The sequence below is a fragment of the Squalius cephalus genome (genome assembly GCF_949319135.1).
Source record: "Squalius cephalus genome assembly, chromosome: 4".
In the NCBI taxonomy this organism is placed as follows: Eukaryota; Metazoa; Chordata; class Actinopteri; order Cypriniformes; family Leuciscidae; genus Squalius; species Squalius cephalus.
In genome coordinates this window covers 40,556,356-40,574,149 of record NC_137125.1, presented here as the reverse complement: position 1 = coordinate 40,574,149, position 17,794 = coordinate 40,556,356, and the positions used below count along the sequence as shown (strand labels likewise).

General features: G+C 36.9%; 1 protein-coding gene across 1 annotated transcript; it reads right to left on the bottom strand.

Annotated features, from left to right (window-relative positions):
- Window positions 1-690: 690 nt before the first annotated feature.
- Window positions 691-13,267, bottom strand: drd4-rs (dopamine receptor D4 related sequence). The gene is made up of 5 exons (XM_079868180.1): window positions 13,155-13,267; window positions 12,548-12,822; window positions 9,740-9,852; window positions 5,705-6,408; window positions 691-3,213 (listed from the first exon to the last, which is right to left on the bottom strand). The coding sequence occupies exons 2-5, from the start codon at window positions 12,782-12,784 to the stop codon at window positions 3,011-3,013; spliced, it is 1,257 nt and encodes a 418-aa protein (XP_079724306.1). The 5' UTR covers window positions 12,785-12,822; window positions 13,155-13,267; the 3' UTR covers window positions 691-3,010.
- Window positions 13,268-17,794: the final 4,527 nt, after the last annotated feature.

Below are 17,794 nucleotides of genomic sequence, written 5' to 3'. Positions count from 1 at the left end.
GTGCCTTGTTTCCTTGGTTACTTCTGGGTCTGCACGGCGCTTACACAATCCTTTTAATCTATTTTTGTGTACCGCTGAGAGTGTGGACACCCACTTTCCGCATGAAGCATGGAAGAGTCATCCGCCCTGGTTAAACAGACCAGCATGGGGCTTATTCCCACCGCGGGATTTTAAAAAACAATGAATACCAGCTGAATGTTTATATCACGAGGAACTCATCATATCAGCTGGAGATCTTTTCAGAACATCCTTCTTCACAGCCCAAGGTTATGAAGAATTCTTGATCTGAATTTCCTGTCAAGTGACGCTATATAGCAACACAAATTGCCCTCATTTCCTCGACTTTTTCTTGTGTTCTCATTTGGGCTTTGACAGCTGTGTTTATAAGGGGCAGAAAGAGACAGTTGTCTAATGGAGGGATAGAGCGGGGAATTGTATGATTTGATGGTATATCTGCTTGTGGATGGTGCCATATTCATGCATGCTGACAAACGAGACAACTATAATCATTACTCATCCTTAAAATCATCATTTTGTGCTTTTTGGGACCCCTGGTCTCTATGAACTGACATTGTATGCCATATGGGTTTAGAACAACATTAGGGTGAGTAAATAATGACGAATTTTCATTTTGAAGAGCTATTTATTTGATGATTACAGATGTAGATCACCACCTGTAGCTCCTTGGGGCACCGATTTGTACATCACAGGATACATGGTGTCTCAAGTCTATTTATGATTCATAGATATGAATCAGTGTTCAGCTCAAAAGGGTGTGAAAATTATGGAGGGCTTTTCAGAATGTCATCCTGTGATAGTTATCATCATCGTAAACATGCAGTAGGGCTGTTTCCATGGATTGTGGAGACTTACGGGAACGCTTAAAATGATTATTTTTTGATTGCAATTTTAATTCCTGCCTTATGAAATTCACATTTATTATGAAGAACGTTTAATGATTGTATATATATATATGTACACTATCGTTAAAAATGTTGGGGTCGGAATGATTTTTGAAAGTCTCGTGCTCTAAAGGGCTGCATTTATTTGATCAAAAATAGTAAAAACTAAAATCAGCATTTTGCAGCAATTTTAAAAAGTGCTTCATATATTATTGTAAAATGAAGAGTGTCAGTGTCACATGATCCTTCAGAAATCAGTCTAATATGCTGATTTTGCAATGTTCAAATCATTTTTTCCTCAGGATTCTTTGATGAAAATTGATGATTGATGAGCATTTATTTGAAATAGAAATATAATTATTTTGTAACTTTATAAATGACTTTACTATCACTTTTGATCAATTTAATGTCCTTGCTGAATAAAAGTATTCATTTAATTTAAAAACAAATCTTACTGACCCCAAACCTTTACACAGTAGTATATATATATCAATAGTATTTGTACAATTTAAGCAGGAATACACATACAATGTGACAGATGCACTGATGATCCTGTACAACAACAGCAATACTCATTCCACAAGTCTCCTTACACTGATTCTTTGAAGCACATTTACTATAATCCACCGAAGACAATACCCACAATCCCCCCATGCTATGCAGTTTTATTATCAGTCACTGTTGAGCACATGTACACATTTTGTGAATCACACTTGCAACAAAACTAAATTGGCAGGCCGTGTGCACGAAGGCAAATAAATGCATCCACTGATTTTGGCAAATGTATATACACCACCAACAACTGGCGCATTTTCCTCTTTGTATGAAGCAACATGATTAACTCCTTAACATCATTTGTTCTACCTAATAGAGTTTAAAGGTGATTTAGGTAAGAAAATGAGATTTCTGATTAACAGGCCACTCTTTCACTTGCTATGTTTGCATGATTTTACAGGGCTTAAAAATTCATAATAAACAATCTCACCATGTGCACATTTAAGAGTCAAGGGCTGTGTTCAGAATAGCATAAGCATACTACCATACTTCTAGTAGACAACATATTTCTAGTTTATAGTATAGTAGTATTATATAATATAATATATGCATACTGTGTGCTTTGAATACATTAACATTTACTTGAAATTTATGTGCACAATAACTGTACACGAGAGGATAACTGAATTGTACTTGTAGTAAACTATGTGTCAAAGTCAACAATGTAGAATGCAACTTAAAAAAATAAGTGGTAACACTTATGATGGTCCACGTTGGACATTCTATTGACTGTAAGTAATGTTGCACCAACATTAGAATATTTGAATACTGTCAGCTTTACTTTATTTTAATGCTCCCCCAACATCTTACTGACTGTAAGTAACTTTGCAAGTACGTCAACTTATTCTATAACCCCTCATTCCAACCCTACCAGTCTACTAATACTCAACTAATACTCTAATGAGAGTTAGTTGACATGTAGGTGCAACGTTACTTATAGTCAATAGAATGTCTAAAGGTGATCATCAAAATAAAGCGCTCCATATTTTTAAGAATAGTAGGCAATACACTGCTCAGTATGCAGTATGCTAGTATATCATTCCAAACATAGCTTGTGAACACATTTGAATGTGTCAACTTTCTCTTTATGAAAAAAGCTGCCTGTCCAATCTGCATATATTTTCAAAACAAACAAAACCTTAGAAAAAAAAGATAAGAAAATCCATTTAAAAATAATCAAATCAACACAGATACCAATCACTTAAACACAGACGACTGCTATCTTCAATGTGGACGTTTTCACATATTTTATGCCTCTGGGCTATGAAATCAACAGTATTCTGTTATCTACTGTAGTGTTCAAGCAATCATTTTACAAGAACAAAAATGTTCGGTTAACTAAGGCATCAGAAGTTTTCCTCATTCCAGGTACATTCCAATAGTACATCCCAGTCTACGTCCATTCGTTCCTTTCGGTAATCCATTGTAATGTTCAATTTCCTTTGAGCATTCATTCGCTTGTCCTCAGATCGAACTGGTGTTTTTTTTAATCATTGTTTGAGTGATTTAATATCATCATGAATTTAGCCTTGTGCTACAAAATGCATTCGGTCTCAGGAGCGACAGAAGAGCAGTTTTTGAAAGACGTTCCTGAACTCCACGTTGAAGGCAGTGTAGATGATGGGGTTGACGGCACTGTTCACATAACCAAGCCATGTGACCACACTGATCAGCGTTGACCCAATGTCACATGACTCGCACAGCGCCTTAGTCACATGGACCACAAAGAAAGGAGTCCAGCAGGCCAGAAAAACACCTGGGGAGGAGATCAGTTAGAAATTGGGAGTTTATATTCTAACATTGGTACATGATTAAACGGGCTTCAGGCAGCAAAAAGAGCAACACTTGCCCAATGTGTCTATTTTGTTCTCTCTAGGCACCTTGGTGTCAGTTACCCTTTTTATTCTGCTTTTGTATTTTTTCATGTATACACTGAAAAAAACAATAAGTAAAATGTACTTAATTTTTCTTTGGCAAGTTTTTGCACGCATATTTTTTAAGTAAATTTCACACGCATATTTTGAAGTAAATTTCACAAATGGAATTAAGTAAACTTTACTTAACTAAGTTAAGTGAAAGTAACAAAGAAAATAAGTCATTTTAACTTGGCTAGTAAAAGATTGAGTAATATTTATTTAGTTGAAGTTTCGAATACATTTCACTTCAACAATATAATATTGAATTAAGTCACACTTTTAAAGTATATGCTTTACTTAAAATTACCTAAATAATACAATAGATATTGTATACGACAGCATATGTACATATAAGATGTTTAGCGCCATGTGAACGCAGAGACCTCAATACTTGGTAGACAATACACAATGGCGGTAACATTTGATGGATCGTTTTTGTTTTTGATTGTGTCATTTTGAGTAGAAAATGTACTCCAAATGTCACAAAATGGCACGTTACTAATCCTAACAACAAAAGCAATGATGAAACAGTGTAAATACAGCTGGAAAACAGTGAAAAATCAACCTCATTAATTATTCAAGGCCCAGTGCATGATGGGAACACCAGTATCAGAAAAGTTGAGTAATTTTACGTAATTTTATAACGTTGATATGATATTTACGTTTTCATTTCTACATGCTTGAATTGAGTACTAATATAGAATTTACTTTTTTGCCTGAACTAACTTTTTCATGTAAATTACATTGTTTTTTTCTGTAGTATTTACTTTACCACAAAATCATTTTTATATACTACTGTGTTGCTGCAAGCTGAACTAACACCATGTTTTCAGTCTGTATAAGTTGTGAGGAGAACAACAATGGTGAACTATTAGAAACTGCTTTCACACTGCTTTCATTGCCTTGGAAACAGCCTTATATATTTTATATTTTACAGGACTTCTGTTAGAAAAGCAATTGTCATGTTAATAATCCAAGAGCAGCAGGTGTCACATTAAGCCATAGAAAGTTTTTATACATTGCCAAGCTTGCCGTTCTAGCAGTGTCCTCATCATAATTGACATGGGGTTCCTTTCTGCTCATGCATTTATTCATGACTTCATTAAATATTTTTCACATAAATGAACATTCAAACACGCATTGTGTTCATTGATTTATGACTGCATAGTTTTGGTTTCAAAAACCTCAGATCATGGCAAGCCACTTTGAGTGTTTGAAAAGACCAGCATAGCAAGCTCACCAGCATTTGTTTTGGAAGCTGGAGTTAAAGGCACCCCAATCCTGCTCCTGGAGGGCCACTGTCCCGCAAAGTTCAGCTCCAACCCCAGTTAAACACACGTGAACCAGCTAATCAAGGTCTTACATGGTAGACATTTCCAGGGAGGTGTGTTGAGGCAAGTTGGAGCTTGATAGTGGCCCTGCAGGACCGAGTTTGGACACCCCTGCCTAAAGGTGTCTTAAAGGGATAATTCACTAAAAAATAAAATATATGTCATAATTTACTCTGTCTAATTTCAAATCATATGAACTTGTGGAACACAAGTGGAGATGTTTAGGAGAATGTTCATGATGCCCCCAAAATGTTTACAAACACAAGGGCAATTCCAAAAATATGCTAAAATGATCTTTTTGGGTGTAGAACAACAGTAAATGGTTAAATTGTGAGTAAATGATTACAGAATTTATATTTTAGGGTGAAATAACACCTAAGCAAAATATCCTTGGTCAATAAAAAAGATTTTAGAGATGATTATTTATTCAGATTTCTTTATTATTTTTTATTCTTATTTATATTTATTTATTTGCACTTTATCTGTAACGATAATTTATTTATATTAAATAATATATCATTTAGATTTTTTAAACAGTATATTATAATTATTTACAGTATATTATATAATTTGCATTTTAAGCTGCATATTAAAATGATTTTAGTTTGTTTTGTTTATTTGAAAGCTAGAATATACAGTACCATTGTGCATGAGACAAATAAAAAAAAAGTCATGAAAATCTACCTAGGTTAGGCTACAAAACCTGCATTAAACCTGAACAATTATATTTTGAGAATTAATATTACATATTAACATATATTGACTAAAGCTTACATATTATTAAAAATATATTTATTTTATATAAATTTATTTATAAAAAATTTATTTTAAATAAATATATTTTTAATAATATGTAAGCTTTAGTCAATTATGTTAATATGTTTATATTATTAAAAATATATAAAAGAGATAATCATTTAAATATATATATTTAAATGATGACCTCTTGGTCTATTGTAGAGAAGTTGTTTACAAAAGTTTGATCTGAATTGATACTCACCCACAACCACGGGCAGCACCTTCATTGCCTTCCGCTCCCGTCCGCTCACCCTGTTGCTCTTGCTGTGGCGGCGTCCCGCGTGAGACCGATGGTTTTTCCCCACACCGTTCTCCCTGCCGCTCTCATCCTCTGTGGCCCGCTCAGGGTTCTCTGCGTCCGAAACACTGTCCATCTGAGTGGTCATGGGGTCACTCTCTGCTGCCGGCATCTGACCTTCTGCCTGCTCGTCTGCGGTAATGGTAACCGGACTGGCTGAGGAGACAGGAGTAGTCGGGGTAGTGGTGAGAGATGTCGGACTGAGACCTGCAGGCATGAGGTACACCACCTTCTCCCTCGCCCGTCCCTTCTCCTTCTGTAGAGCTGCTCCCAGACGCAAAGACAGGCTCCTACGCCCTCTGGGTGGCCGGCGGAGGTGCGAGCGGCTACGACCAGAGCTCCATCGCTTTAGTCCCCTGAACATCCAGTAGTACAAGAGGAGCATGACAGGGCAGGGGACGAAGAAGGAGCAGATGGAGGAGTAGACCACAAACTGGTTGTCCTCCAGCTTACACACGTGAGGGTTCCTGTTGGGAACCTGATTCAAGCCGAATATGACAGGACTGGCTACTCCAAATGAAAGCACCCAGGTGGCTGTGATCAAGACCAACTGACGAACACTAAACTGGTTCCTGTTGTACTTCAGAGGGACCACCACTGCAATGTACCTGCAATAGAGATGCAGAGAAGGTTTAAAGCCCGGATATACTTCGCTTTTCACATTCCACTTCATCTAGTGCACATTTGAGAAAGCCAGTCATTCAAAGTACACTCCATGGGTCTCATTCATGAAACACGAGCAGAACGAATTTGTGTGTAAAGTGGTTTTGGCGTAAATTTTCAGATTCATTAAAATGTTCGTATTTTCCAAATGTTAGTTGGTACGAAAGAAATCTACACCTGCTCCCAGCCACGCGTAAATAGTGTGTTTAACATCCGAATGTTTTGCTCATTAATAAGGCTGCATTTTAACTTCTGGGACTGTTCGATTAACAGATGAAACTCCATTAACTGCATCTGTAATATGCTGCCAAGCTTCCTTTTTTTTAGGACCTGATACACCACTATGTACGTTTGAAAATAAAATGTGGCGTTTTGAATGAACTTCTGATAATAAAACTTCAATTTCTGCATCTGAGAAATTTCTCTTTTTCATTCGCTTTTGAGAAGACATGTTGAAATCCTTCGTTTGGTGTCATAATATGATGCCCATATACAGGTGCTGGTCATAAAATTAGAATATCATCAAAAAGTTGATTTACTTCAAGAATTCAACTTAACAGGTGAAACTAATATATTATATAGACTCATTACATGCAAAGTGAGATATTTCAAGCCTTTATTTGTAATAATTTTGATGATTATGGCTTACAGCTTATGAAACCCACGAAATCAAAATCCCAGAAAATTAGAATATTACATGAAATCACACAGTAACTACACAGTAATACCATGGTCATTGAAGCAGGTTTTGGTTCTTTTGGCAGTGTGGGCCGGTGCAAATCCTGCTGGAAAATGAAGGAAGCATGAAGTGCTCTGAACATGTCCTGGTAGACGGCTGCGTTGACTCTGGATTTAATAAAGCACAGTGGACCAAAATCCTCTTTTCTGATGAGAGCAAATTTTGCATCTCATTTGGAAACCAAGGTCCCAGAGTCTGGAGGAAGAATGGAGAGGTACACAATCCAAGATGCTTGAAGTCCAGTGTGAAGTTTCCACAGTCTGTGTTGGTTTGGGGAGCCCTGTCATCGGCTGGTGTTGGTCCACTCAACGCAGCCGTCTACCAGGACATTTCCAGAGCACTTCATGCTTCCTTCAACAGACAAGCTTTATGGAGATGCTGACTTCATTTTCCAGCAGGATTTGCACCGGCCCACACTGCCAAAAGAACCAAAACCTGGTTCAATGACCATGGTATTACTGTGTAATTACTGTGTGATTTCATGTAATATTCTAATTTTCTGGGATTTTGATTTCATAATCATCAAAATTATAACAAATAAAGGCTTGAAATATCTCACTTTGCATGTAATGAGTCTATATAATATATTAGTTTCACCTGTTAAGTTGAATTCTTGAAATAAACCAACTTTTTGATGATATTCTAATTTTATGACCAGCACCTGTATAGTTGTCAGTCGGATTTAATGGGCATGATTTATGGTAATTGAGAATGAGCGTGCACGCGTGTCCCATTTACGACTGATTGGAATTCTTTAACACACACACACATTTCACTATCACATCTGACGTTTACGAAGTATTTGTGAATCAGGAGAAGAGTTTTCGGGAAGGTCTCTTTACGCGCAAATCACTCACATATTTACTCGTATATTTAAGAATGTTTCATTAATGAGACCCCATGAGCGCAGATTGATTCATTTGGCCCATGCACTACCTAGTAGACCTTTGTTTTAAACCCTCAAATCTCTTGCACATGTATTGTTGACATCAGAGGACTGTGCTGATGACGAAAATTACGTAATGCATAACACGGAAATGGAAAGAATACTTCAGGCTTTACTGGAATATAGTTTCCAGCGTTGTTTTGGTCCCCATTGACGTTCATTGTATGAACACAAACAGAACTTTCATTTTTGGGTGAACTATCCCCTTAAGACAGGATTGTAGATAAAGTGTTTTGACGTTCATATTGCACACAGAGTCAGTTGAGATTGATAAAACATTCAATCAGACATTACTTTTCTACCGTTATATGTATGCTTTTACCGCAGTTACTTTAGCTTGCTTCTAAAAGCTTATTTGTATGCGTAAAATCATATTGACAGCTCCATAAAGCATGTTTTTTGTTCTTGTTCGTTAATCACAAAATCCCGCTGAGACAGTGGAGGATTCTAGTGCAATCATTTTAAATTGCATGAGACCTCATAAGTCTGATTCATCTTTTCAGCCACATTCATCCTTTCGACCTAAACCTTTGTTTTCATCTTCAGAGACAAGCTCGCTTTTGTTTTAGAAGCCTATGCGTCAAAGACAGAGTGACCCTGTTTTGCCTTGGTCTGGGACCTCTTGAAGTTGTTTCATATTGTTAATGTGAAGCAGTGATGCTTGATGCGCTGTGTAAGTAATGAAATTCATTTGAAATTCAGTGGTTTCATTAGCATCCCTGGACACCCAAACACACATAACCACCGAGTTAAGATTCAGTGTGTGAGCGCTCAGAGAGGCATAGAACAGACCAGCTGAATGTTAAAAATCATTACAAATTCATCCGAAAGATTAGGGACCACCGCAAGAGATGAGTAGATAATCTGAATGCGCAAACTATTATTTTGTTAAAATCTTTTATGCGATGTTGTGGGTATTTCTGCCACATAAGAAAATAATCATGCTTTGGTAAATCGCAATTGTGACATAAAAAGTCAAAATTATGAGATACTAAGAGATAAAAGGTTGAAGTTTTGCAATACCAAGTCATAATTATGAGAGAACAGTCAAAGTTATAAGATACTAAGTCATAACTGATATAAAGTCATAACTATGGCAGAAAAAGAATTTTTGTCATAATTAGTATCACATATTTGAAATTTTAAGTCATAATTATTACTTTTATCTAAATTTTCACTTTTTATCTCATATTTTCAACATTTTGTCTCATAATTCCGACTTTTAATGTCAAAGCATAACTTTTTTTATGTGGATGAAATGGGCTTCCATAAAGGTAACATGTAGAAAGATAAAAAGTAAAGTGTTACTTGTTCAATTTATACCCATAATATGCAAATTACTCTTTTATGTGCCACTCTTTATATTTGTTGTATTTATTGACAAATACAATTCCAACAGAACAATAATTTTTTACCCTGTTCATTCTATATATTTGTATCATTTCTGCAGCTTGCGTACATGCTGCCAATGCATTTGTAATGCTGACGAGTGACTGGGTCTCATTTCAAGCAAGTTCGAGTCAAAGTTTGTGCTGTTTTTAGAAAGTGGTCGTGAGCAGGTGTGTGAGTGTGTGTGGGCTGCGTCTCTCACCTGTCCACACTAATTGCACATAGATTCAGAATGGAAGCAGTGCAGAGCATCACGTCCATAGTCATTAGGGCATCACAGATGTACATACTCAGGGTCCAAATTCCTCCCAGGAACTAAAACACAGCCACACACACACAAGCATAGACAGAGAAGTGTAAGACAACAGGACACACACACTCATCCATACATACCTGTCAGGGGCATCAACTGCATGCATGTTAAATGGAAAATAATAATTTTTTAATCAAAACGTGATTTTCTTAAATTAGTTTTAAATATAATAATTATTATTTATTTATTTTAAGTATTAGCACAAAATACAGTGGGATATTAAAGAACATTCATAGTTTTCTAATTATTTCTTGCATGTTTATAACAAAATTTTAGATTTTATTTCTAAAGTGACTATACCATTCTGTCCAGGGACTATAGATTAAAAGTAGCCTTTGGCTAATTCACATTTACAGTCATGTTTATTATAAATAATAATACAATAAAAAAGGAATAAAATAAATAAATATATGCACAACATAAATACCAATACTCACTACTCAATTATAATACTAAATATAAAAATATGAATATTATAATCAAGATTGTTTTTCAACATGGCAACAATTTTGAATGGGCTATTCTATAAAGTCAGATTCAAGGGTTACATTAGTCATTAGGATCATATGGAAGATGATGGTAGGTGTTTTTCACTCTATGGTCTTGATTGACTGCAATTGAATTCATTCAAAGCATAAACCAAATCCGTTGTTGATTCACTCACTAACCATACAATAAAGAGAAGAAGTCTCTGAGGGAAATCATTCACTGCATCAAGATTCACTTCACAGACACACAAACTTCAAGGGCAGCAACTCAGACGTTAGAAATCTTTTCCTGAAGTACAAAGTGTACACTGTATGGCATAAATTCAGCATGAAAGGAAAACTGACCCTGTACTTCTTAATAAATGTTCCTTGGGTTATTGTGAGCATTTCAATGATGCACAAATATTCCAAAGAAAAACAAATTATATACTATTTGAATAACTTGAATAACTGCCTTTTAAATGACTTTCCTTTTGCAGTTGATGTCAAGCCATCTTATTTTTAACCTCATCCATGCAAACCTGTCACAGAGTCCATTTCACAGTCAAATCATTTCCAGGTGCATAAAATCAAGCCAAAATGATGGCAAATGATGGCATACATTATTTTCCTCAATGAATGAAGTAAATAAAACAGGATGCAGTTTATGAGATCTACTGATAATCAGAAAGTTCAAACCTAACAACATATCAAAAACGGCCTTTGCGAATCGGAAGCCCGTTTCAAAGAAACAGTCGGAGGCCACTGAAGTCATTGAATCATTCAGTCAAACGATTGGTTCAAAACGGCTGATTCATTCAGGGACAAAGCAGAAGTGACTGAGGCTGAATCCGAAATCGCCCCCTATACCCTAGGGCAATATTCAAGGGAACATCCATTTGTAGTGGTGTCTGAAACCATAGTGGACGTTATTGAGTGCACTCATCCAATCCCACATTGCACCGCAACAGCGAGTGTACAGACAATGGACACTCAACGACCGTTCGAATTCGCTCCCTCGTTTTCATTCAGTTCTTCAAGTGAACTGTATTAGTGGACACTAATGTAGGGAATAGGGATTGAGGGTTTAGGGGGTGATTTTGGATTCAGCCTGTGTGAGTCGTCGAGTCATTCATTAGAACGTTTTGTTCAAAAACGGGGATTCATTCAGTAACGAAACTGAAACTGTGTTGCTCGGACACGCGCAATGGCTCTACTGTTTGGAACTATTTTTGTTGACAAAATAGAGGGAAAACAGACAATATTGTGTCTAAAATGTAAGTCACCTAATAGCCTATAAACTTGTATAAAATCAATATCACATTTGCAAACTTAGCTATATCAAAAAATATGCTGATATTCAGGAAAACAGCACTTTGGCTAGTGTGATATTGCTTATAAATATGAAAAACAAGAGCCATTTTTGTCCCAAGCCCTAGTTAATTTCCGACCATGGTGTGTGCGCTGCGTGATGGTGGGCCTTTTTTTCAAGAGCAAGCGGAGGCCCCTTCTGTTGCGAGGCCCGTTTCAAGTGAAACAAAGCATACGCCGCCACTACAACAGATGATCTGTGAACCATCGCCAGAGCCATAGGCTTCATTTGAGCATTGCTGAGCTCACGTCCATGAGTTCAACAGCTTGTTTTCAGTTTCAATTAAGTTAGAGAAGAAATCTGGTTGTTTGGTACAATGTAGATATTTGAGTGACTCATTTATTGATTTAATTCTTATTCATCTTAAACCTTCAACTTGTCCACTAATGACACTTCACCGACCAATCATTACAAGTTCATTCTCAGAAAAAGTTGATTGAAAGTTTTCAGAAATCCTGTAGTGCTCAATGCTTACCAGCGTCTTCTACTGAAATCTTTTCAACATTGATTTAAAAAAAAGGACAGATGATTGGGGGACAATACAATCCAAAACACCCAATTTGCCTTGAGCGAGTGAGGTTCACAAGCATCAGTAAATCAGTAGTCTGAGATATAGAGGAGGGGTTTAGACCATCTACCGCAGGGGTGCCCAATCCTGCTCCTGCCGATCGACTGTCCTGCACAGTTCATCTCCAACCCTATCAAACACACCTGTAGCAATCAATTAAGGTCTTCAGGTTCACTTAAAAATGAAAGACAGGTGTGTTTGATTAGGGTTGGAGATGAACTGTGCGGGACAGTCGATCGGCAGGAGCAGGATTGGGCACTCCTGGTCTACCATCTGTCATCGGCACTCACCTCAGAGTAGACGTAGAGCGGGAGGACCAGCACGGCCAGCAGGAGGTCGGCAACGGCCAGACTGACGATGAAGTAGTTAGTTGCGGTTTTGAGGGAGCGTTCAGTGAACACACTGAGGCACACTAGGATGTTCCCCAAGATGATGATGAGGATGAGAGGCACGCCGCATATCAACGCGAAGTAGTTGTACCCCTCGTGGGCCACCGCTGGGTCTATACTGGGTGTCACATTGGCCATGGTGCCCCGAAGTTCAGCTGCCAACCCGGATTCAACATCTGCAAGAGGGAAAGTTGACACTGTTTGTGGAGATAAATGGGAATTTGTGTGTGTATTGTATGCTAATACGTGTTTGCGTTCTTGCCCATATGTTACGAGGAGAGGAATTATGACAAGATGAAGCCGTAAATATGTACAAGCGCCCTCATTTCACAGTCATTTATATGCAGAGTGCTTGGAGATGCTGTCATATGTCTTCTTCTTTTTTCGACAGTTACACACTCCCTCTCCATTTGTCATCTTTTTGCAAACACAATTGTAATTTTATGGTGTAAATTTATTCTAATGTTTGCTTCGCCTTGTTCGTTTTCATTCTAGGCAAAGTTCTTACCTTGAAACTGTCACGGACAGACAGGTCTGTTGGGGATTGCAGATTTTGTCGACATGTCTGGCGTCTGAGAGGGTTCTAATCACATTCTGGAAGTGGCGATTCTCTCCGTCAAGGTACACACAGGCCATGTTGAAAGAATTAACACTTCATTCATGTGATCTGATAAGAGTTGAAAGAGAAGAAATGTGATAATTGAATTTTATTTTATGCTTTATATAGGTATCATCAGCAATTCACAAGGCGTAGATGTGATAATCAAGCTAAAAAGGAATGCAAGATGGAGTTTGACAGAAGATCTGTGAAGACTTCACATTTTGCTGTCACAAGGTTGTGTGGTTTCACGCACAAGCTAAAATGTGCCGAAACTGATCTGTAGTTGTTAACGTACGTCACAGTAACTCGTTTTCTGGTCTGGTCCCTATAACTGCAGGTTTAATAAGTGATTATATCATTGTGTCATTCTGGAATTAGTATTTAAAGAGGTGCAAGGGCATATGATATATATCATTAATTAAAATTTTGGGTCAATTCTGGGTTTCTTTATTCCCTATTAGACACGTTGGAGTATGGGATCAGAGGATGCTCTGCTTCGGTGATAACGGACTGTTTGAAATTCTCCCCTCTCGCAACAACAGGTGAAGGTTGCTATGACAACCTCCAGTGTGTGTGTGTGTGTGTGTGTACCACAATAAAGACGGGAGGCACTTGTGAGCATGTACATAAATAAAAACCCAATCAAACCGTTCCAGTTCACATCACCCTTTGGTAACTAATAGAAATGTTCAATTAGAGAAGTCTCCTCTCGGGTCAATGTTATCATTTCTTGCTTCTTCTCATAGTGGTCTAGTAGAGCTAGTTAGCGGGGTTGTGTGCCATTGCGGACTAAATTGAGATGCTTTATTTATCCTATCAATAATAATCAGTAGTATAATCGATTAATAGTCGATATAGCTTGTTTCCACCACGGAATAACACAAAAGTGGGCTTTTTATCTCACAATTCAGATTTTTTTCTTCTTCTTAAAATTGTGGTAATATCTCATAATTCAGACTTCATGGCTTTCAATTGCAAGTTTATGTTATATAGCGTTGCAATTCTGAGTAGTAAAGTCACAATTGAGACTCTCACAATTGAAAAACTCTCAATTCTGACTTTTTCACTCAATGGCGAGCAAAACAAGCTTCCATAACATTGTGTAATTTAATTTAATTCTACATATCAATTAATGATTATTAATTGTATTATTATATTGGCATTATTAGTCAGAATTATTTTTGTGATTATTTATGATTTGAAACGTAAGTTTTGTCAATTTTTCAGAAATTCCTCTTCCCGTCACTGTATTCAAAACTCTCATAAGAAAAGGTACAAAACCTGCCACTTTCAAAAGGTACACCTTTGTACCTAAAGAGTGTATATTGGTACCAAAAGTGTACATATCAGTACCTAAATATTAGAACCTTATACCATCCCAGTGCTTTTGTACCAATTTTTCTGAGAGTGAACATGCTGTGGGTTGTGGCCAATTTCAATTCAAATTCACATTTATGATTTGAAAGTAAGTTTTGCTTTAACTGTCAGTTGATTTGTAGAAGTGTCAGATTAATAAACTGTTTACTTTGTGTCCATGCGCCACAAAGTTTTCTCACTGCATGGATCATGTAGCCCGTACTGTGCGGGTATTAACATAAATCTAAAAAGCACTGTGTGATGACTCTTTAATCGCTCCCAAAGTACAAAGGTAAACAAACACAGCGTGCCACTGGCAGTTGTCAATCTGGTAATCTATCCTCAAGCCTCTCGTACCTTGCGTTCTCCCTGTAAATGTCATCCTATGACATCCCTGGGTAATGGGAACAGCAGGGGAAAGAAGAAAAAGTCACTAACACACCCTGGTGTAAGTCTGTCGGACCGGAACGTTTCAGACAAGGCACACGGATAACAAAACCTGCAACAGCCATCTCATCCCTGTCCCAGAACGTCTGTCCCTGAGAGTCGTCAAAGCACAAATAGCTTCCATCTGTCTTGTTGCCAGAGGAGACCTAAAATAATTTCATTAGAAAGTTTAAAATGCCAATGTCACATTGACGTCCGCCCTAGAGCAGAAGGACTCGGAAGGTTGCATCTCATTACGTTCCACCTTTAAGCATGAACTGTTTGATTTTCCACATATGAGGCCAATATGAGACACTTTATTGGGATTAAGTTCATGCAGAAAGGTCGTTTCATTACAGGTGGAATGATTTAAGATTAGTCTCTTTAGCAGAAGCGCCATTTAGAGGCTTCACATTCTCTGACCTTCTGAGAACGTTCGTGTTCTGCACTTTCCAAGAGCACAGAACAATGTAAAAAATTATATGATCAATACATTATGACAACATATGTTTTTAAATTTGCTTTAACTCATCAAAATAAGTTAAGCATTTTTAAAAATGTTATAGGTTATACAAGATTCAACTTCCAAGTTGATTGTACTTAAAAATTTAAGGCAGCAACTTTTTTTTTTCAATGTACATTTGGTAACACTTTATTTTACAGTGTCCTTGTTACATATGTTACATGTACTTACCATAGTATTAATAACAGTAAATTACGCAAAATTACATGCAACTAACCCTCAACCAAATCCTATTCCTACCCTAACCCTACATGTTGTTAATTAATATTACTCAGTACTTAAATATATTACACTGCAACAATGACACCTTAAAATAAAGTGTAAACGTACATTTCTATTTCCCATGACTTCTCTTAAGAGCATTGGAATTGCAAACTCTGTGTTAAGATGTTACATGTTAGATAATGCTACCATGTTTTAAACATACAATTTCTGTATCCTATCCTGTCTGTACAGAATATTGATATTTAATTCATTATAGTAAGTAGATTATTTAAATGAATGAACTTATTTTTATAATCAAAATGGTAATATTTAGCTCTGTCCCACACTTTGCGTACAACCCTGTTAACCTGAAATTTAGGGATATTCAAAGGACGTCCTCCTTTGTTAAAAAAAAAAACAAAAAAAACTATATATATAATGTTTTCTGTTAGGGAAATATGTATTTATGGCCATGTGTTGCATTCATTTCTCTCTTACTATTGTTTTGGACTTCCGAACCATTACTGATTTCCCTTTCTCAGTTATGCTCAATTAAAAGCGTCTTTTAGTATTGAAATATCGTCCTCACCTCCAATAAGGTTCCGTCACCAGCGATGGCAGCCGGTTTTAATTATAGACAAGGAATTTCAGAGCTGCTACATTCCTCCAACGGGAACAATGAATAGTGATCAAGGTAATTACTGCCTTTCCTCTCTCTTTATTATAGTTATTTTTTCTAAGCTAATCAGAGAGCACCAGTCTTTTCGTAGGTGTTCAAAAACTTTTGTACTGTCAGTGATCATTCAGTCCAATAATAATGTTTGCATAGTATAAGAGTTGCATTATTATTGAAGGTTTGTAAAGTGTCTTTTATTGATGTACTTATTTTTAAATTGCAGCAGAGAAAAGAAGACAGTGAACCTGAGGCATCTCACCTGTCAATGCCTCTCTATTTGAGCTGGTCATCTTTTTATGTCACGGTTCAGGAAAAATCTTGACAGAAAGTGTTTTTCACCCTTAAATGGTTTGATTCATGAGACGTCTTGAGAGGCAACAGATCAGGTGATGGCCTGTGGCATTTCCTTTGTGTGGCTGGATGTCTTTTTGATGATTTATAGCCATGAGGCTCTACAGGAAAACACTGAGGGAGAAAGAGGAGAGATAAATGTGGAGATATTCACCGCGAAATAAAAGCTCCAGAGGGAGGCAAGGCAATGATCTGTGTTAAGGGAAGGGATGGCGTATTAAAGTATGTGTTTTTTGTGTGAAGGGAAAGTGTGAAAACAAGAGGATGAGGTCATAAGGTAGCAAATGGCTACATTTTTTAAACTGTGCGCGTGTGTGTGTCCTGGTAAACCCTACAAAATGTCCCCATGGAGGAAAAGAGCTTATTAATCATACCAAGTCATGTTTTTTGAAAATGTAAAAATGCAGAAAGTTTTCTGTGATGGGCAGGTTTAGGGTTAGGGGACAGAATACACAGTTTGTATAGTATAAAAATCATTATGTCTATGAAAAGTACCCATTAAACATGAAAACACAACGTGTGTGTATAGGTTACGAAAATAATCTGCATTTAAAAATATTGCACTTCGAATCAAAATTAGAATTTAGTACTTTTTTAGTTTATTACAGGTAGCTTTGAGCAAAGGGATCTATAATATCTGGTGGAAGTTATGTTAGCATTAGCATTCATCTCAAAGGTACTTTTTGGCAGGCACGTATGTGTCTGCTGTCTTTGTCAATATTTTAGATATTCAGCTGAGGGCTATATATGTCATTTGACTCATCAGTCAAGAAAATTATATCCCAATAAAGTTATTTTTGCCCTCATAAATGTGCTGACACATTTACCATTGCTCTACGGTATCCAGTTATTTCAATAGAAACCCAAACAACATGAAGTTTCACGCAAGGGAAAAACATTTTCCCACACAGATTTTGCTTGTGTTCAAGTTGGTCTCGTGGATTTGCCATGTTAAACAACAGCCAAGCTGCTTGGTTTTAAAATGACTTCTGTGTGAAATTGACTTATGTC

Bases quoted from the DNA above. Each gene is read 5' to 3' on its own strand.
- drd4-rs (XM_079868180.1), bottom strand. From the start codon at position 12,784: ATGGCCAATGTGACACCCAGTATAGACCCAGCGGTGGCCCACGAGGGG. The intron at 9,853-12,547 runs GTGAGTGCCGAT...GCTGTGTTTTAG, and splicing joins CGCTCTACGTCTACTCTGAG to TTCCTGGGAGGAATTTGGAC. The intron at 6,409-9,739 runs GTGAGAGACGCA...TCTCTATTGCAG, and splicing joins TGTGCAATTAGTGTGGACAG to GTACATTGCAGTGGTGGTCC.